The 20,737-nt window shown below is 41.2% G+C and overlaps 1 protein-coding gene across 2 annotated transcripts in view; it reads right to left on the bottom strand.

The window, feature by feature from the left end:
• Positions 1-3,720: 3,720 nt before the first annotated feature.
• The window catches only part of RUNX1 (RUNX family transcription factor 1), a 181,919-nt gene continuing 164,902 nt past the window's right edge, over positions 3,721-20,737 (bottom strand). For both annotated transcript variants that reach the window (XM_083608847.1, XM_083608848.1), the window contains 2 exons: positions 13,444-13,605; positions 3,721-10,481 (listed from right to left, as the gene is read on the bottom strand). In XM_083608847.1, the coding sequence (XP_083464973.1) occupies positions 9,985-10,481; positions 13,444-13,605 (659 nt within the window). In that variant the 3' untranslated portion in view covers positions 3,721-9,984. The remainder of the gene's footprint in view (positions 10,482-13,443; positions 13,606-20,737) is intronic.

Genomic DNA, 20,737 nt, shown 5'->3' with positions numbered 1-20,737 from the left:
TTCTTACAGGTTGGTGGCTGCCCTTTTGCTGATTCAAAGTGCCTGTGCGTTGTGGGATATAGATAAAGATAAAGGACCCCTGGACGGTTAAGTCCAGTCAAACTTGACTATGGGGTGTGGCACTCATCTTGCAACAGGCTGAGATGGGCGGCGTTTGTCTGCAGACAGCTTTCTGGGTCATGTGGCCACCATGACTAAACCGCTTCAGGCACAATGGGACACTGTGACGAGTTTACCTTCCCACTGCAGCAGTACCTATTTATCTAGTTTACATTTATATAGTTTATGCAGAGAGCCAGTGTGGTGTAGCGGTTAAGAGTGATGGACTCGTAATCTGGTGAATCGGGTTCGCGTCTCCGCTCCTCCACATGCAGCTGCTGGGTGACCTTGGGCTAGTCACACGTCTCTGAAGTCTCTCAGCCTCACTCACCTCACAGAGTGCTTGTTGTGGAGGAGGAGGGGAAAGGAGATTGTTAGCTGCTTTGAGACTCCTTAGGGTAGGGATAAAGTGGGATATCAAATCCAAACTCCTCCCCTTCTTCTTCTTCTTCTTCTTCTTCTTCTTCTTCTTCTTCTTCTTCTTCTTCTTCTTCATCTACTTGAGCTGGCAGGAGCTGGAACAGAGCAATGGGAGCTCACCCTGTTGTGCGACTAGAATTGCTGATAGGCAAGCCCAAGAGGCTTAGCACCACCCGCTTCCTATTGTGAGATATAACCAGCATCATATACCCAATATGATTAACACTAATTAATGCATGGAGGGGTTAAGAGCATAGAGTAAGCTGTCCTGCCAGGCTTAGCTAGGTTGCACCCCCTCTTCTTGGCTCCTTGTTATGCATGTGAACCTACCAATACAGAGGTCTTAACTGTCCAGGGATCCTTTACCTTTACCTTTTACAGAGGTCTAAACTAGATGTTCTAGGCTTAGACAGCATGGCTTTAGCAAGCCATCTTTGTGTTTCTGTACAAATAATTTAGAAATGTTTACCACTTTGGAACTAACCTAAGTTTTGCTGCCTGTCTTTTCTTGCTGTTGTATGGAAAAGCAAATGAATCTAATATTTGAAGCGTTTATAAGTAAACCATTTTTAGCTTACCAAATGTGTGGTCTATTTCCATGCTAAAGGAAGTGGAAAGCTTTGGAAGAAACTTAGGAGGTATTTTAAAGGTCTATCAGCCTATATTTCCACACTTTACTTTGCAGCATGTTTGTGGTTTTAAATCTCTGCTGGGACTGTGTCACCCAAGAGTACTTGCCTCAAAGCTGGATCTAGGCATCCAGGGAATTATCCTTTTATTTTAACCAAATACCAAAATTCAAGAGACCTAAACACAGACGATCTTCTGGGCTGAGGATCTCATTTCCATGCTGTGACTGGAGCTCTCCAGGTGGGCATTTGTATATGCAGAACCCTGCACTGTGAAATGCTTGCTCATCACAAAAGCAGTGAAAGATTGCGAGATTTGACACTCTACAATTAAGACCATCCATGCAAAGCATCAATGCCACATGTAACATTGTGAGCATGGTAGGGGGTCCTCTAACCACATGGAAGCATCTGAGCCATTCTTAAATCAGTATTAATTGATTTTAATTCCAAAGTGCTTTTAGCTACAAACTCTTGCATATTACTCAGGCTAAAACACAACAGTAATTAATTTGCAGCAATATAAAATATTATCAATATGGAAAAAAATAGTTCTCTTCTTTGCAAGACTGAAATTAAACCTCTACAGGAAATCTAGCTTTTTTTTAAATAGGAAAAAATGTTCACAAGGCCTGTTGAAAAAAAGATGGGCTTTACTGCATATCAGATCTATGATTCCATGCTTTTAAAAGTTTGAGGCCAAACATTATTTATTCTATGTCGGACAGAAAGCTTCATTTTAATGCTTGTGTATTAGATTTTCTTCTTAATTTAGTTTATCATTTTATCCCAAACCCAAACAATTCCCAGACAATGACTCGTACTAATAGTAGTCTGGGAAACTTTCAGATGCCCCAGCAGCTTCAAACCAGAGAGCAAACTCCTGAAGTCTGTCTCCACTGCTACAGGCAGTATACCTGTGTACACCAGTTGCTGAGACTCACAGCTTGTGAGAGTGAGGTTGCATTCAGGCCCAGCTTGTGGGCTTGTTACAGGCATCTGGTTGGCCAATGTGAGAATAGGATGCTGGATTAGATAGGCCTTTAGCTAAATCCAGAAAGGTGGTTCTTATATTCCTTATGTTCTTAAGTAGGGTTGCCTTGTTTCAAAAAGTAAAGAACAGGACACCCCAAAATTGTTGAGCGCTTTTTTGTATGGCAGCCCTATCTTAAGTCAGCTGTTGAGTATATCTGTGAAGAACTATGGATTTGGGTTTCACAGCAAGATCCAGCTATAGCTAAGCACTTTTATTTCAACTGTGATCAATGAGAGAGTTAAACATGTAGAGTAAAGTACACTGGATAAAAGGGAACTTAAAAAAATATATGGCTGGACTGTATCCTCCATGTTTCAGTTTCAGTTATGTATCTTGTGGCACCTTAAAGATTTAACGTGTTTATTACGGCATAAACTTTCATGGGCCACAGTCTACTTTACTAATGTCTGTCTGCAAATTTAGACAAATTCTCACGCTGCTTTGTATTTGGCCACAGATACAAGATATAATGCCAGCTGTGATGGATACACAAGTGCTTAAATCAGTGCTTTATCATTTAAAAACCACCAACGTGGGGGCATAGTCTCTTCCCATTTGTATCCTTGGTGTGTTTTCATCAACAAAGTGCTGTGCGAACAGTGGTCCAGAGAAGTCATTGCTGAATGGCCAGTGGGAACTACAGATTTCTCTCTAGTAAACACTTGCTGCACGTTGTCTAGCATACAAGGAGATATTTCTTCTCAGAATTCTCTGTACAGCAGAGTAGAATGGCTATGTACTCTACTTTATAGAGGGAAGTCCTCTCTTTGAAGGTGTGGTTCAATGATAAAGAACCTTAAAAGACAAGAGAGCAGAGGCCTTCAAGTTGTCCATCAACAGTTAGCAGTTTGTAAGCAGACTGAACTGGCCATCTGGTTGTTACAGCCTTCCCTCCTATGGTGAGATGCATGCCTAATTAAATTATAGGGTATCTTCAACTAAATCATAATAGACCTATTGAAACCAATGGACTTCATATTGGTCATATCAATTGATTTCATCAGCTCTACTATCACTATGATTTAGCTGGATACAACTCATAGTAATTATTTCTAAATTTCCAACTATACCTCTAAGTTAGAAGATGCAAGTCTGTGGTCTTTTTTGTGGTGGTACATAAGCAAGCCCACCTTGCGTCTGAGAAAACTCAGAAGAAGGCGGCTATTTCAGGTGGTGCTGAAAAAAACAGACAGACCAGGGCTCTCCCTCCCAGCAGAAAATATTATGGTGCACACAGAAAACATGGGAGGAAATGAGGGATCAGCTTCTCCTGAGCCTTTGGAGACATTCAGAAACAGAGAGCTTCTCATGGCTTCTTAGTTTCCAAAGCTTGGTGTGAAGGGAGAGGTTCTCTGCATGTGCCAGAAGAATAAGGAGATGGAATGGGATGGTTCACCAGCAGCTACAAATAATGGCAGGTTACCAATCGCCAACAAAAATCAGTAGACTCCTTTGTTGCAAGAAGATAGCCCTTTGCACTCTGGCTACCAAAACCAAATTCACGTAGCTCAGGAAAATAATGAAGGAATTGAATGCTTGTATACTTCTCAAACAGTTTTATTTGTCATTCACACTAATTATAATATTGAATGTACAGAAGAACTTGTGGTACAAAGAAAGCAAGTTTCCATGAGAACTAATGCAGCAGTCCAGCTGCTCTGCATGCTAGTCACAATGAATTCTCCTGGACACACTGACCTTGTAACATAGAGGAAGTGCCTACTCAGGTACTATTATCTAAACAAGACATGGTGGAGTGCGGAGAAATAGGCTCCTGTTCTCTTCTTAGAGAAAACTGCTATCGCTTGGAGAGAGAAAAAAATCTCCCTTCTGAAAGTGATCCATACGTCAGGAGATAATGTGGCAATTCCAATATGCAGGACAAGTTGATTGTAAATATACCCAGAAAATGCTAAACTCACAGATCCAAATATATGTTCTAAAATGGTCCTGTTTCCATTGGGTTCACCCATGAGATTTACCACACAGTCATTTCTTACTGAAACATGTTTTTTCCTGAATTTGTATCTGTTAACTCCAGAATACCACAAATAACCCACAGTTGTTTGCACATTTTCTTCTACAACAAAAAAATGAAGAGATTTTGATGTGCCACACAAAACCATGCTGTTAACTGTTGACAAAAGTAACTAAAATAGTTAATCTCAAAACCTAAAATAATTAAGTTGGAAATAAAACAAGTTTCCTACAGTATTTAGCAAAGGCAAGTTCAGCAAAGATGTAGCGAATGAAAAATGTCAAATACAAGCTTTAACAATATGTTTCTATGATGCCTTTAAAACCTATTTACATACAGAAATACAATTAACATTCTCCTGATGCACCCTTTGATATATATGAAACAAAAAATGATGATGGGATAGTATTGACCAACATTTTTTTTTTAAAATATTAAAGGTTGCAAGGCACAACAAGCCTTATAAAATAAAATGTTATAAACAAAGTTTTGTTGAGCAATGAATAATGAGTGTCATCTGGGGAAAAGTAACAAATATAACAAATATTATAAATACCTGTTATTTTTGATTGTGGGACACCTGTGGAAGATCAGTTTAACCAGTTTATAAAAATCTAAGTATACAGGAATAAATAAGATCTATTTGCACAACTGCGTTAAAATGTGGGGGAAAGTTATTTCCAGGGCAAAAATTAAACCCCACTGAAAACAGTGGGATTTGTTTTCCTAACAAGTATGTTTAGGATCTCTGCTGGTAAAGCCAAAAGTAGCTTCAATAAAAAGGAATGGTAAAGCCAGTTAATCTCAGCTGAAGCAAAAACTGATTTAAAATGCTTTAACACCTACTGATTCAGCTTCATGGGTGTGTCTGGATTGTGCAATGCATTTAAATAAAAATGAGTTCCTAATTATTCACCATTATCTGGTAATTATAATAGTTTCAAATACATTTATATTTTACAAAAGGGAATACCCGAACATCTCTCTTAGAGAGCAACATTAAAAAAAATAAATTCTTTAAATAGGGAACTTTTCTTTCAGGAATTCTAATATTTAGTTAATTTGGATATACATGAAGATAAAAAATGTTTTTTTCACATGCTGCAAAGTAGTGATCCAGTTCACTTTCAGCTCTTAGTAGACCATCAGCTTCCTGGCCCCATTTCCAGTTTTTAGAAAACCAAAACCCTTCTCCATGTGAGCAGTTGACTGTGCAGGTTATTCTGTGGAGCTAGGTGGACTTAATCCTTATAATCTGTCTCTGGCAGTGGCCAGTTTGGAATGCTTTTTGAAATGCGCCCCTGGGAAATGCCTCCTATAAAAGGAGATGTACTTTGAGCCTTCCCAAATACTGTTAAGGCAGGTGACTCAGATGCAAAAGAAAACAGGGCTCCTGCACCTTTAACAGCTGTGTAGGAGAGGGAATTATGCAGTTGTAGTTCAGCTGCGGGGGAACCTTTGGCCCTCCAGATGTTGTTGATCCACAGTTACCATCGTCTCTGGCCACTGACGATGTTTGATGGGGCTGATGGGAGTTGCAGTTCAGCAACATCTGGAGCAATGACATTTCCCACACATGCGAAGTTCCCTCTTCTGCACAGGCATTAAAGGTCCAGCAGCCTTGTTCTCTTTTGCATTTGATCACTCTAAAATCAGCTCATGCATGAGCCTGAGGTCCAAGAAGCAGGAATTCAACAGAAGGGAAAATCCTATGAAAAATCTGGAGTTTCACAGATGCCCCCTTCCAAATTTCAGTACACTCCAAGAGGCATGCAGAAAAACTGAGCTTACTACCTCCCCTAGTAACTACTCTTATCCTTCCTTAGGCAAGCCCAATATAAAATGATATACATTTGACCTACGTGTTCATGGGATGGCATCAATTCAGAAGATGTCACATTCTGAAATGGTACAACCCCAGAAAGATGTGAAGGTAAGGTCTTAGACATCAAGAGCCCTGATCAAAGCCTTGTAAAATTAGATCACCAAGGGGATATTTTTTTAACAACAAAAATCAAAGAGAATGCGTATAGTACTCTTAGTGCCTAATTATAAAGTCCAAGCCTCTTAAACCTAAATCTAGCCATATTTAGGATTCTAAATCTGCAGACAATTCAGCTATGAGAAAGAAAAACATTTGGAAAGTGGGTAGTCTCTTGAGAGAAACTAATTGGTAGTTTAATGCCAGAACACATGCTTTACATGCAAAAAGTCCTTCTAGGTACAACCCCTGCCATGTTCTGTTAAGAGCAGGTGCATAAGAGCATAGGACACTGCCTTATACCAAGTCAAACCTTGGTCCATGTAGCTTAGTATTGTTTACACTGAATAGCGGTGGCTCTTCTGGCTTTCGGCCAGCCAGCCCTGCCTGGAGATTGAATATTCTGCATGCAAAGCAGATGATCTACCAATGAACCACAGCTGTTCCCCGGATGAAGGGAGGTAGCAGGTGAATGCACAGACCTCTCTGCACCAAAGACCCTGGAGAGTTGCTGCCACTCAGATTAGATGCTGCTGGGCAAGGTGGACAAACAGCCCGAGCTCATATAAACAGTTGCCCAAGTTTCTCTGGATTGTCTGCACTTCTCTTTATGAAGTGCTGAGCTGTGGCTCTCTGATCCCTGGCCTCTGTAGGGCTTCAAAAACTGTAGTTATCCTCAGAATGTTTTGCTCTCTTCCCTAGTAATGCCACACTCCATGCTGGCCAAATTCCATCTCAGCCCATTTGAAGCAGAAGCTGGTAAAATCAGTCTGCAATTTTATGCACCAATACCTAGGAATGATCACTGCTGAACACAGTGGGACTTACTTCTGAATAAACCTGCAAAGGAGTGGGCAGTTAATTATTAATAGTGCAGGTGTAGTCGAGACAATGAATTATTCTAATACTGGATAAAATGGCATACATTTGTTTAGGCATAAATCATAGAGAGTATATAGTGGCCTTAGTTGCTGATATCTATAATAAATGACTGGCATTTTTATCTAAACAGATTATCCACATTAAGCACTTATAGCATAAAGGAAAAGGCATTGTATTTTAAGTTGAATCCTGTGGAACAGTTACCATGAAAGACAGATTTAAATTTCACTAAAGATGTAAGAAATCAATGCATGAAAAATCAAGGTAATTGTAACAGTTTTGTACAATTAACTATTTTGAAATATCTTTTTTTCCATTTCAGAAGCACAGAAATGAATTGGCTCTTCCATTTCTTTTAAAAAAAGAAACTCAAACCCCCCAATTGTAAAACACACTTCTGAAAAATGGCAAAACACGCAACTGCAAAATATGAATCTGAAAGTGGGGAGGGGGAGAAATGACACTGTATGATCTTTTGAGCTTTGGCTGAGATCAGCTGAAATAATTTTCTGCAGTAAGTTGACCTTGTTGATAGCATCAGCTATTTCACTCTGTAACATTTTATCTCAAAGTGCTACTGCATCAGACACACAAATAATGCAAAAGCAAAATCTACAAATATATATATATATAATATAAAAAAGAAACAAATATTTTAAATAAGTCCAGCTGTTTTGCTGCCTGCAGCCGAGGATCTTTCTAAACCGAATCCTTTATTAATTTTGTTAAACACCCAACACTGATTTAAAGGCCTGCTTTCAAATACTCAGAAGAGTTGATCTGCAATTGTTCCACTAATTTTTAAAGGTCCATTACTTAATCAGAAGGTAATTCTGAATCTGTTGACTTCAGCAGTATTCATTTAATGTACAATCAAAGACATGTACAATTGCATTCAGACCAAACCCTCACATAAAACAGTGCCTTATAATTTACAGTGATGTCCGATATGTTTGAGGTGTATTAGACAACAGTGAATGTTCCATTTAAGTTATTACTGCGGGGCATGGGGAAGAAAGTAAAAATTGGCTACAGGGTGGCCTATCTCATGTATCATGTTTGAATTGTACTGATTTAAATTTCCTTTCCTGACTACGGGCTTGGCTTTGGAAGATGCTGAATATGCTAGTCTGTTCCAGATTCTAAATTCATTTGTCAAGAACTGAGGCCCAAACTGGATGTGATGAGCTGTCCAGTGACAAATAATTTTTAACCAAAAGTAACCTTGAGATGGCAAGTTTGAACAAAGCAATGGTGTTTGGTGTAACCATTCTCCTGCCACCATTTCTTCCACTTGGAAGTTGCTTTTCCAGTTACAGCAGAAAAGATATGGATATCCATATCTTTTCTCTTACAGGATGAAAAATTATTTGGGATGGGTGGGTAGGGAGAGGGCTAGAAGACAAGGGTTACCAGTCCCTCAGGCCATTCTTTTGCTCAAATGTGCAACCTCCTAAGGTTGCCTTTGGCTGTCAAATCTGTAGTAAAGAGATTTGTGTCTGTGTATCTAGTGCATCGTGTCCAGATGACTGTGCTTAGGACCACAGCCTGAAACAAGTTCTTGCAATTCCCAACAGATCGAAGTAGAAAGTACAGGAGCTTGTCAGATTTTGCCCATAATTTATCAGCATGAAGTACTTTGCTATGTCTATCTAGCTGTGTTTGATTTTACTTTTCACTTCTGTTGCATTTAGATATCAGTTCAGCACAACGTGAAGTATAACGCAGCTGTCCTAGAATCTCCATATGCTCTTTCTGAGATCAGTTCCTGCCTCCAGTGTCCTCCTCATATTCTGAAACTTGTGTTAAAATGATCAGAGTATTGTGGCAAAATGTGATGCAAAGTTCTTCCTTTTTTTTAAAAGAAGGGAGACACTTTTGATACTACTTATATCAAAGTAATGTTTAAAATAATTCTGGGTTCTCAACTGGACAACAAAAATGACTTCATTGGGTATTAAATGCCTGATGAAAGTGAAATGGAGCAAAATGTAAACAATACTTCTAAATAATTAAAAGTCACATTACCCATAATTATTCCAGCCATTTTATATGTGATATTTTAAAACTTTGGTTGCTACAAAATGCATGTGCTTATCTTTAAGCATATTTAAATAATAAAGGTATCACACACAAAAAATCAATGCTGAGAGCATAAATATCGAGTAACTCATCATATACGTTTTCAGTAGTTGAAAAGGACCCAAGGCTGTCACTCTTTTATATTAAAGGAATAATTAAATCATCTCCCTGGAAAGGCCTTTTTCATGCCTTCAGTTGACAATGCATGAGAAAATCAAGCACATTTTTAAAAAGATTAAATCTTTTTACAAATTTCTAAGGTGCCAAAAAAGGAAATAAAAAAAATGATATGCAAAGGACGAGTTGCATCTTAAAATTAAAATTAAAATAAGCATAATTCCCATACTCTTTGGAATATACAACTTGGTTAAAAAAATTAATTCCAGGATATAAAAACTCTTATTCACAGCATTGCTAAATCAGAAGCATTCACAGTTTCTCTCTGAGAATCTTCCTATACTTCCTTTTAACTAGCATGACAAAATGATTGATTAAACTCATTAAGATTGCGTTAGGCTTTAAGCCTCCAAATCAGATGTCAAACAAAGCACTCTTTTGAAAGCCTTGAGGAGCTCCAAAACTATTTTTGAAGTCTCAAGCTCTGGAAACATACCGAGTATCTATCCTTCCCCATATCTCTAGAAAAAGTGAGTGAGTAGGTACCATCGTCTTAAAATGTTCTCATCTTCAGAAGTTCAGTCCTTGGACGAGTGTACTTTTCTGGAATACTGTCACCTCAGTGACCAATGTCAATTGGATAACACCATGACACCATTCCTGGAAATACTGACTTCTGGATGGATTGCGTCTCTGTAATGATCTATAAACCTGGCAGAGTCTTCGGCCATTCAGCAGACAAAACAGCTGTGCTAATGATTCAATATGGCCGCCATACTGCTTCTTCTAGCCTTGCTGTGGTTGCCATGTTGGTAGGGGAGTTGCTATGGCTGCCTTCTGTGTCCACAACATCGTTTTGGTTTGGAAGGTTGGGATTGAGGAGAGTAGATCCTGTGGAAGCATTAGTGCAAGGAGGAAGGATGCGTGGAGGCGACCGATCTCCTCCAGACATCACAGAGAACTGGTGGTATGACCCTGCTGATGTTCCATAGTAGAGATGATAGGAAGGGGAGCTGGTCTGAAATGGGCTGCCTTGAGCCTGAGAAGAACCTGGGTATGGAGGGGGCAGATAAGTGTGATATCTTGTGGCAGTGGTCATGGCAGACATACCGATTCCTATTCCTGAGCTCACAGGTGTGGGAGTATAGGTGAACGCTCCGGGATAGTGCATGCGAGGATCAGAAATGGAAGGAATCGCAGGGAAAGGACGGTCAATTCCCACTCTTGGATCACTGAATGCTGTTAGGTCAGAAGCACCTGGTTTGGGAAAGAGGACAGGGATAATGCTATAGGTTAGAAGACGTAAGACAGATGTCACTACACTTCAGACACACATAGCGACCAAATAAAACCAAAATCAAAGGAAAGTCAAGACTCTTATATAGAAAAGCACATTTTAGCATGTACAGCACTTCTCACTTTTCACTGGGTAAGCTCCATCTGCTCACAATTTCCACTTTCCCCCATTGATTAAGGTGTAGGACCTGTATTATCCTTTGTGTCTATTAAATACTTAAGGTGAGCTATTCTACTAAAGTTATTGTAGGTAGTGAGAGAAAAAAGCAGGACAGATTCCAGGGTGTGCCAAATATTAAGTTAATGTTTTGCTGTTTCTGGCAAAAGCAGTGGGGTGTTTTTGTGGGGGTGGAGGGACAATGCTGAAACACTCCATTCAAAAAAACCTCCCACTGTTCACCTTCTTTTATATCTGCTTGTCACCACTGTTCCCTGATTTCCTCCTATTTTGGTGTTGCTCCCTTCGAACTTCTTTCTCCTTCATATGTGATCTCAACCAATCTGACATAACATGGAGAATGTGATGTCATAACAATGCTTTGCAGCCAATCAGATTTAGCTGTGTGCTGCTGTCAGTGAATGCAAACAAAGCTAATTTAGAGGAAAGATGACCTGCACTGACCACTGGGTGATCCCAGGAAAGCAAGAAGAAAGGTGGGGTCATTACAGTGGTACCTTGGGTTACATACGCTTCAGGTTACATACGCTTCAGGTTATAGACTCCGTTAACCCAGAAATAGTGCTTCAGGTTAAGAACTTTGCTTCAGGATGAGAAGAGAAATTGTGCTCCGGTGGAGCAGCGGCAGCGGGAAGCCCCATTAGCTAAAGTGGTGCTTCAGGTTAAGAACAGTTTCAGGTTAAGAACAGACCTCTGGAATGAATTAAGTACTTAACCCGAGGTACCACTGTATTCTTGAGCGAGCACACTTTTTATTCATTTTGCAGCCATCCCTGAAAGATTGCCTAAGGAGGAGGCACCTTTCAAGACAGTTTAAAATATCTGTGAACATCAACGCTTCCTTTCCCTTCAGACTTTATGTTGCCTGCCTCAGCCAACAGAGATTCAAGGACTAAAGTATTTGGGAATGATTTTTTTTTTAATGCTCCATGTTTGAAATGATGGTTGGATATCAACCCTTTTCCTCTGTTGATGGAAGAACTCACTTGCCAAGCCCCTCCACCCCCAAAACAGATTAAAGAGATAATGGCCCTCTTAAAAGAGAGTTTCTAGACAGACTCCAATTAACAGGGATCGTGGCTCCTCTTTCTTGCCAGCTATTACGAGGCATTAAAAATAACAATAAAGAAACCTTTCCTCATGGCAACACCTCCTCAGACACAGTGTGGAGTCTGCATAAAAGGATTGTGCATGTACAGGAAAAAAAGCGTCAGGAGGTGGGAGAAAGAAAACAAAAACAGTCTGCACCGTGACTGGATTAAAAAGACTCTGCAGACATATTGTAGTGTCAGGTTCTGAAAGCCTGTCAACATAGCAGCCAGGGCCTCTTTGACAAACCTCCACAGGTTTCTCAGAAGATTTCTGTGACATGCTATAGTCTTAATTCTGGATATGCCAGCTATAATCATCATCTGCCTCCTTCTACTTAACAATACTACCAAACACCTGGGTATGCCTCCACAGCAGATCAGATTTCAGCCTCAAATGTCAACTGTGGGGAGGATTGCTACCTTCTGCCCACCCTCCCACTAGGTTCATGTGCCTGAGATAAGTATGTGACAAACAAAAATTCAACAGGTGATGTTGTTCTCTAGAATGGAGGCAGGGGAAGCTTCATCTGTTGAAATTCTGCTTGCACTGCAGCTAAAAGACAATCGCTGCAAACCACTTGAATGATGTTTTATGCGAGGTGCTGCCAAATGTCAGCAGAAAAGCCCATGTTTCTCCTCCTAGGTTGATTTTTCTTGACTTGATTTGTATTTTTTAAATAAAACACAGTAGAAAAGTTATGACAGCTGTTTCCTATTGTTCACTGAGCATATAAAGGTAATTCCTTGAATCCATGACCCTGAAAAAGTGTCCTATAACTTTCAAATTTGTATTTCGTCTTCCCTGCAGTAGGAAAAACAATTAGGCCTTTTCGTACTGTGGGAAGGCGAATTTAATGAGGGAATATGAAGATTAGAGGCCTTTATAAAAAATGTGAGTGTACAAAATGGTGTTTAAAGTATATAAAGAACAGTTCAGGCACAGAAGCCCATTAGAAAACCAGCTGCATTCACTTAAGAGCAAGACCCATCTATATAAAATCGTAAAAGTAAGGAAATAGCAACCAAAGGAGGTTTTTAAAACCTCCTCTCTTTGGCGGACTCCAAGACTCCTCAGGAAAATAACCTGTAAACATGTTACAAACTCACCATTCATCTGTCTTAGGCTGCAGCTGGACACCATTCTGATTAAACGGAATGGGTCAAATCCCAAAATTGAACCTTAGAAACCCTTAATTTGTACACTATCTCTGGGCATTGTTTGCAAGGTTCACAGCTGCTTTCATTGAGGCAGAGCCAGAGCAATGGTATACTGGTTACATGAGCTATGAGAAAGCCATAGTGAAGTCAATGGAGCTTGCTTCCATTTCTGCGTTTTTGACTTACGCCTGTAGGTTAATATACTGCCATATTGGTCTGTGACATAAACCCTACTCAGAGGTTTATCTCCCTGCATTCCCAGAATATGTAGAGGAAGGAGCAAGGCTATGTGTACTAGCTCCCCACCGCCTGCTGTAGTGGATGACAGCTCACCTGACTTCCCTTCAGGTGAGTCACTGTTGTGTACCTGGGATGGAGAGGGGGAAGGGTCAGGTGGTGGTGAGGTGAGTAGTCGGTGCCTGCTCACACCTTAATAAACCTGAGCGTATCAGGTTGGGGTTGTTGTTGCTTTAAAAAAATGCTTCCTGAAACTTACTTGTCAGTCGGCTTGAGAGTTCTGCAGAGAGAGAGGTCATTCCACTCGCCCTTCCAGGTGAAATTGGGGTTGCTGGATGAACCGAAGGAGTTGCAATTGATCCCAGATACTGATAGGATGGATCGTAAGGCCACGGAGGAGATGGCTGCAGTTGCCTTGTATCTGGCATAAGGAGGAAAGGTATAGAGAGTGGTTATTTTTTATGGTCCTGTGCAATGATCAGATGTTGTTCCTTAAAGCAAAGGTGGAATATTGCTCAGTTTCTGGTGGACCAAGTAACACCTGTTGGCTGCTGAGATTCTTGTAAAGAATATGCCTGCTGATTGCTGAGATATGATATGGTCCAGCAAGGCATTTTTTATTTTCTAAAGCAAGAGTTCAGACTCATACCATGCAGCTTAGCTAGGCCCTGTCCAAAGGTGCCAAGTATGCACTTTTGTTCATGCGGGGCGGGGTGGGGTGGAAGAGTACACCACATGACTGAAATCAGATTTTAAAAGTTATACAGTATAAACAACCATTTTTTTAAAAAAAAATCTAGCATTCCCTTTCATCAGGGGAACTGTTTATTTCAATTCATATTCTTTGCACACTTAGCTGTTTTGGGATCAGCTAATTTTTTTCTGCTGTGAAGCTTTTTTTTATATTCCACACTGGTGATCTTGAGAGGGGACATGACAGAGGTTCCAAAGATTCAAGTATCAGTGTGCAAACTTGTTCCTTCTCAAAGTAGCTCAGCATTTCATATTAAATAGTTTTGGTTCAGACCCAAAAGTTGTGTTCTACCATTACCAAGACCTACAAACAACTCTCTACTCAAGCACAAACCTCTACACATTGGCCAGGGGGCAAGATACAGCTCTATGCATACTTGTGTGTAAGCTACTGCTATGTTGTATTGGGAGTGTGGTTGTGCTTTCGGCTTTGCCCCTGACATTGCTTCTGCTTCCTCTAACAACTGCAAATTGTGTGCAGTTGTCAGTTGTCTGCATAACAGGTATAGCTCAAATTAAGAGAGACCAGAGGAAGGAAGAAGTGGCTTATGCCAGCCTGACTGGGGCAGAGATGCATGGAAGTTTGAGGAGCAGAAGGCATTTATGGCGCTACACTTTCTGTACTATTGAAATAAATGTAACAGGGACAGTAAAGGTAAAGGGACCCCTGACCCTTAGGTCCAGTTGCGGACAATTCTGGGGTTGCGACGCTCATCTCACTTTACTGGCCGAGGGAGCCAGCGTACAGCGTACAACCACACTCCCAATACAACGTAGCCAGCATGACTAAGCTGCTTCTGGCAAACCAGAGCAGTGCATGGTAACGTTGTTTACCTTCCCGCCAGAGTGGTACCTATTTATCTACTTGCACTGCAGTCTTTTCGAACTGCTAGGTTGGCAGGAGCAGGGACCGAGCAACAGGAGTTCACCCCATTGCGGGGATTTGAACCATCGACCTTCTGATCGGCAAGCCCTAGGGTCTGTGGTTTAACCCACAGCGCCACCTGCATCCCAGAACAGGGACAGTAGGAAGTCACTAATCAGAGCTGTGTTCTTTCTCCACTATCCTCTACAATTATACTTATTCTTAATTATTTTGAAGTTATCAGTTTGTTCCCCAAATAAGCTGTGCATGCCCTCAATCATAACACAACTACCACACTAGAATCATAATAGTACCACAAGGATCATGCCAAAAATAAAATAAAATAAAATAATTCATGATTTTTTAAAGAGGAATGCTATACCAGTAAGAGGGCCATTATTGATGGCGCTGCATCACATAGTTTAATAATGAGACATTTGGCAATTTATTTCAGTCCTGTGAATCCAGGAATTTGGGTAGTATCCTTACAAATCACATCAAGTGGAAACAGAACCTACTTGGACAGATATCAAACACTGTTCTGTCTCTAGATGTCTGGCTTGCAGAAGCTGAAGCTGCAATGACAGCTGAGCGATGACTCTGTGGTCTGCATTTGCTAGTGCTTCTGCACCACTCAGAGTGATGACAAATGCCTGTCCTTTGAGCAACCCAAATCAAAGAGGCCTGTCCTGGCTTTGTGCTCCATCCAGCTTTGTGACTACACTGTAAATGTATTCAGGAGCAGGAGGAGAGGCAGATTATGGTAAACAAGTTGGTTTTGTTAAATGTCTTCTGCTAGCAGATAGGGCCAGAACAACTGAGAATCATCTCAAGTCAATGCCAGAGTAATGTTGCATATAAGAGAGGTGGTTTTTTTTTAAAGTAGGAGCTTTGCTTTCAAAGAGAATGAAAGACCAGATGCCTACTGCTAAAGATTTGGTTGGTGATTTCAGATCAGTATGGGAACTTCAGCTAGCGATGAGCAAATCAGTCTATTTCTAGCCTGTGCCACTTTTGCATTTGTTATTTCACCCCATTACTGCCTCTCAAAATAATTTGTCCCTCAAAATAAACATTTTTAAAAGTATTTTATTTGGGTTTTTACAGCTGAAAACTGTGTGAAAGCTGTTGGGTAAGGAAGGGCAGACTCCCACATTACAATGGGAGATGCAGATCAGGTCTGTTTGTGTTGGAATGTGCAAATATCAAATTCCATAACAATGCTGAAATTCCGCCTTCCCATCTTACAGCTCCTGACAAATGCACTTTGCATACGTAGTCTCTCTTTCAGCTTTCTTTTCTCTGGCTGAGTGCTAGCTGCTTTGTCCTGTTCCATAAGAGAATTTCCTCTCCATGACACATGTTTCTAGGTCCTAGATTCTTTTGCCCAACATTTTCTAGCATCTTCTTCCACCTATGCTCCCTGTTCAGGATCAGAACAGTTTAGCCAACACTGCCATTGAACTTTCTGATTGCCCAGTCTCTGTGTAACAAGCAGGAGGCTGAGCTAATCACTGCTACGAAGCTTTGTCATCAGCATCAAAACAATATCAGTTTTCTTTTACCGAGTCAAATCAGAAGATTATGTCTTGCTCTGTTGCAGCAACCTCATCAAATGCAAGGAGGTATTAGATGTAACAAATCTTACAAAATTTCATCAGTTTAAGTGCAATGAAAATAATGGGACAACTCTGGTCTTGTAGTCAGACAGGTTTTCAGAAAAGTTTAAAAGCAGCAATGTGTGGGATCCTCTTGAAAACCCTCAGAGTTGCTGATTTGCACCAACCGGCAGCCTAGGTAAAAGTCTCTCGGTCTTATTCAAAGTCACAAGCGCTATCCATTTCTGCCTTTCATAGTGTGAGAAAGTATATGTAAACAGTTAATTATTGCAATAAAACACTTTAGGGTGAGAATGAAAGAGTACAAATAATTTGCACTGTGTTTAGTTAGACACAAGTTCTCGGCCTCCAGCCTCACGCTGAACAAGCTGTTAGATACAAAGCGCTGTACCACCATTCATGCCCCATCACGTTTTATTGACCCCAAAATGTTGCGTTGGGCTTCTTTATTTTTTTTTTTTTAAAAACCCCATAATTAAGTAGTGCATATGTTGCATGATATTTAATAGTTTCATATAATCGACTTAAAAGGGCTCTGTAAGTAAGGTAAAGAAACTCCACTATGTGCTGCCTCTCATGCACTTAGTATTTTTCTAACCATCAGCATGTGGCATGGCAGAAGATCAGAGCTGTAACGGGATGGATGGTTTTCTTCCTTATTCCTTTTATGTTGGCCTGTAGGTGGCAGTAGAAAGCTTCTACTGCCCAATCTTCGAAGTGCCAGAGAATGTTCAGTTGGCACCAAAACGCTACATAATCAATATCCTTCGGCACAGCAGGACCTGCACAGTGTCACAACTTTTAGAGTGCACTGTATGTCTGCTCTGTACCACGTTATGCTTTAATCTACCTCCACAAAGGGGGCACTTTCTCATACCTCCCATCCCATCCTGCAACTTGTAATTCAAGGTGCAAGAAGACATCAGCTGCTGCTGAGCAGGCTGAGACATCAATGGTGCTCACAGAGATGCTAGGGGCACACCATGAGGAATCTTCTAGAGCTCAGAACATCAGATTGCAACAAATGCTGGCTGACACCAGGGCATGTGAAATTTTCAAGTAGGCTTGTGATCAAACATGTAGCATTTTAATCTAAATGTTACCCGGTGGATTGCAACAGGGGTTGTCTTTAGCCAGCCTACCAACACCTTCCCTCCACCTTTTGTTGTGGTTGTGCAATGATTTACTGGCAGACAGGTCATGTTTGGAAAGAAAAGGTGTTAGCGGTGGTGAGGCTGTTTCACAGAGAGCTGCCTTTGGAACAGGGTCATCATTATGCCATTAGCCAGACAGTGCCCTTTCGGTCTAGGTATGTGGCATTTATAGAGGCTGAATCTCACAGTGATAAAGCCTGTTGCTGGAAGTATTTCTAAAAAAGGAGCAGCAGGATGTGAGTCAGCACTGTAGATATGCCAGTGACTGGCAAGATGACGGATACCTTTGGGCAGAGAGATTTGGGCCAACAAATTTGAAACCCACGTCCACTTTCTCTCTCTCTCTCTTTCTCTCCTGAATGCTGACTTAAAAATTAAAAAGAACTTGCAACTAAAGGATCAGGGAGAAAAGATGATATAAGTGGTTAGCAATTAATTAGCCACATATCTGTGTCAATTTGAATCCCTTGATAACATGAGTCAAGTGTTGCTACCATACGATCCAGGAAAATTAAAGAACTGTTTTCATCATTTAAAGCAGCAGAAATGTCTGCCAAACTCCATTCTGCCACACGCCTTATGAAAACAAGTTTCTTTATTAACTTGTCAATTGCTTTCAAATTGTTTGAAGTATGAGAATGAAAAAAATGTGGGTACCTCATTATTTTCCTCAATTGTTTTCTGGCATCAACCTAATCAGCTTCAAGGTCTCTTACTATTTCACCTCTCTCTCTGCAATTGGAATGAGTGGCTTAGCTTCTTTTTAAACAAAAATAACCTACTTGGCTCTCTACTTTTTCCTCCTAAGCTAAATGATATCTTTCGTCAACTTTCTAAACTTAAATATATGTTTCTAAAGGTGATTATGAGCACAACTAGCATTCACACCAAAGCAGTCATCTATTTGTTAGGTTGCATCGGAAATATCAAGCAAAATCAACTTGGCACTTTAATGCCTTTGAATTGTGGGGTCCCCCACTCAGAATCTGAACTCATTTACAGGGGTTTTAGTGGTGCTCCGCTTAGACACTGATTCCAAACACCAGTTCCAGCTGGCTACTCTTCTTTTTCCACACCATCCTCCCATATGAATAACAAAATCAAGGCTGAATCCTTGCCTAATGCCTCTCTTTGAAAAGCTGTGTCATTTTCCAGTAGCCGGATTACTCAGGGCTTTGAAGAAGTTGGGGCTTACCAAAGGACAACTTCATTGCTAGGTGCTGCAGGCGTACAACAACACAAGTATTCTCTTACCTTTTCAGAGCTGGAACACGAGGAGCTGGAAAAATACAGAGCACACTGTAAAATTCCATCGCCAGCTCTTTCATTATGGAAGATGCTTTCCCTCAGGACAACATATCGTGGAAATCCCTGCTTTGGAGTTTCACATCCCACAATGCATCCCAATGAGAATTGCAAAGGGGTTGTGGGGAGTGGGACATGGCAATCTATGGCTTATGAACACTTCACTTGTGGCTGTTTCTTTGAATGGAGAATCCTAGCAGCTAACGTCTTCTTATTTCTGCATCACTAGGACACTGGGCTTCTATCGAGGGCAAAGTAGCCCTCTGCCAGCCACCACCCTTTTCACTCTGCCTTCCCTATGGTGCCTCAACCTCAGAGCCAGCCACATTGCCAGTTCTGAAGCAGGAAGCATGAAACAGATGCTTTTGTAACTCCTCCAATTCCCAAGTGAAAAGTAGCTGGCTGATGTTTCTGTTGTTAAATGCTACTGCCTGGTTCATACTAAGAATAACAGAGGAAAGTCACCTGCAGCTGTGAATCACAGAACCGTAGAGCTGGACGGGATCATGAGGATCATCTAGTCCAACCCCCTGCAATGTAGGAACCTTTTTGCCCAACCTGGGGCTCAAACCCATGACCCCGAGATTAAGAGTCCTATGCTTTGCCAATGGAATTATCCACCAGGGAGAGAGGGATGAAAGAAGCCAAAATGTGGGGTAGTGGCAGTGAGAGAGAGAGATCAGAGGATATAGAATACTACTACTGTAAGGTAAAGGGACCCCTGAACATTAGGTCCAGTTGTGGCCGACTCTGGGGTTGCAGCGCTCATCTCGCTTTATTGGCCGAGGGAGCCGGCGTACAGCTTCCGGGTCATGTGGCCAGCATGACTAAGCCGCTTCTGGCGAAGCAGAGCAGCGCACAAAAACGCCGTTTACCTTCCCGCCAGAGTGGTACCTATTTATCTACTTGCACTTTGATGTGCTTTCGAACTGCTAGGTGGGCAGGAGCTGGGACAGAGCAATGGGAGCTACCCCATCACGGGGAGTCGAACCACTGACCTTCTGATCGGCAAGTCCTAGGCTCTGCAGTTTAACCCACAGCACCACTCGCATCCCTACTGTAGTTATTAATTAATTAGAATATCCCACCCTTCTTCCCATAGAAGCCCAGGGTGGAAAACACACACAGCAAAATAATGAAAACATCTGAAAATATATAAACGACCTAAACGGCCTCTGTCCAGTATACCTGAAGGAGCATCTCCGCCCCCCAGCTGAGGTCCAGTGCCGAGGACCTTCTAGTGGTTCCCTCACTGCGAGAAGCAAGCTACAGGGAACCAGGCAGAGGGCCTTCTCAGTAGTGGCGCCCACCCTGTGGAACGCCCTCTCATCAGATGTCAAAGAGATAAACAACTACCTGACATTTAGAAGACATCAGGGAAGTTTTTAATGTGTGACATATTGTTGTATTTTTAATCTTTCATGGAAGCCGCCCAGAGTGGCTGGGGAAACCTAGCCAGATGGGCAGGGTACAAATAATAAATTATTATTATTATTATTATAAAACCAACTCCAATACAGATGAGGACTGGGGAAGATCTCTACATGAAAGGCTTGCTGGAAGAGGAAGGTTTTCAGTTGCCACAAGAAAGCAGCATAGATGGCTGCTGTGTAATGTGTAGTGAGAAGGAACTCCAAAGAGTAGGTGCCACTACACTAAATGGGGATCCTTTCTAAGGCAACCCAAAGACTTAGCTTTACTGGCCTGGCTGCAACTCTGGGTCTACACCTGCAGCATCCTAAGCACACCTACACTCCTATGTCAGAACATCTCTGTATTTTGTCATGGAATAGCTTTATCAGCTCAGGGCTTATCCATACTTCCTCTTGTCCCGCTGCTTTCTCCCAGGAAAAACCA

This window comes from Podarcis filfolensis, assembly GCF_964270895.1.
Source record: "Podarcis filfolensis genome assembly, chromosome: 4".
NCBI classification, from domain to species: Eukaryota; Metazoa; Chordata; class Lepidosauria; order Squamata; family Lacertidae; genus Podarcis; species Podarcis filfolensis.
Note: the sequence above shows the minus strand (reverse complement) of the source record. Positions and strands in the feature narration are given on the sequence as shown.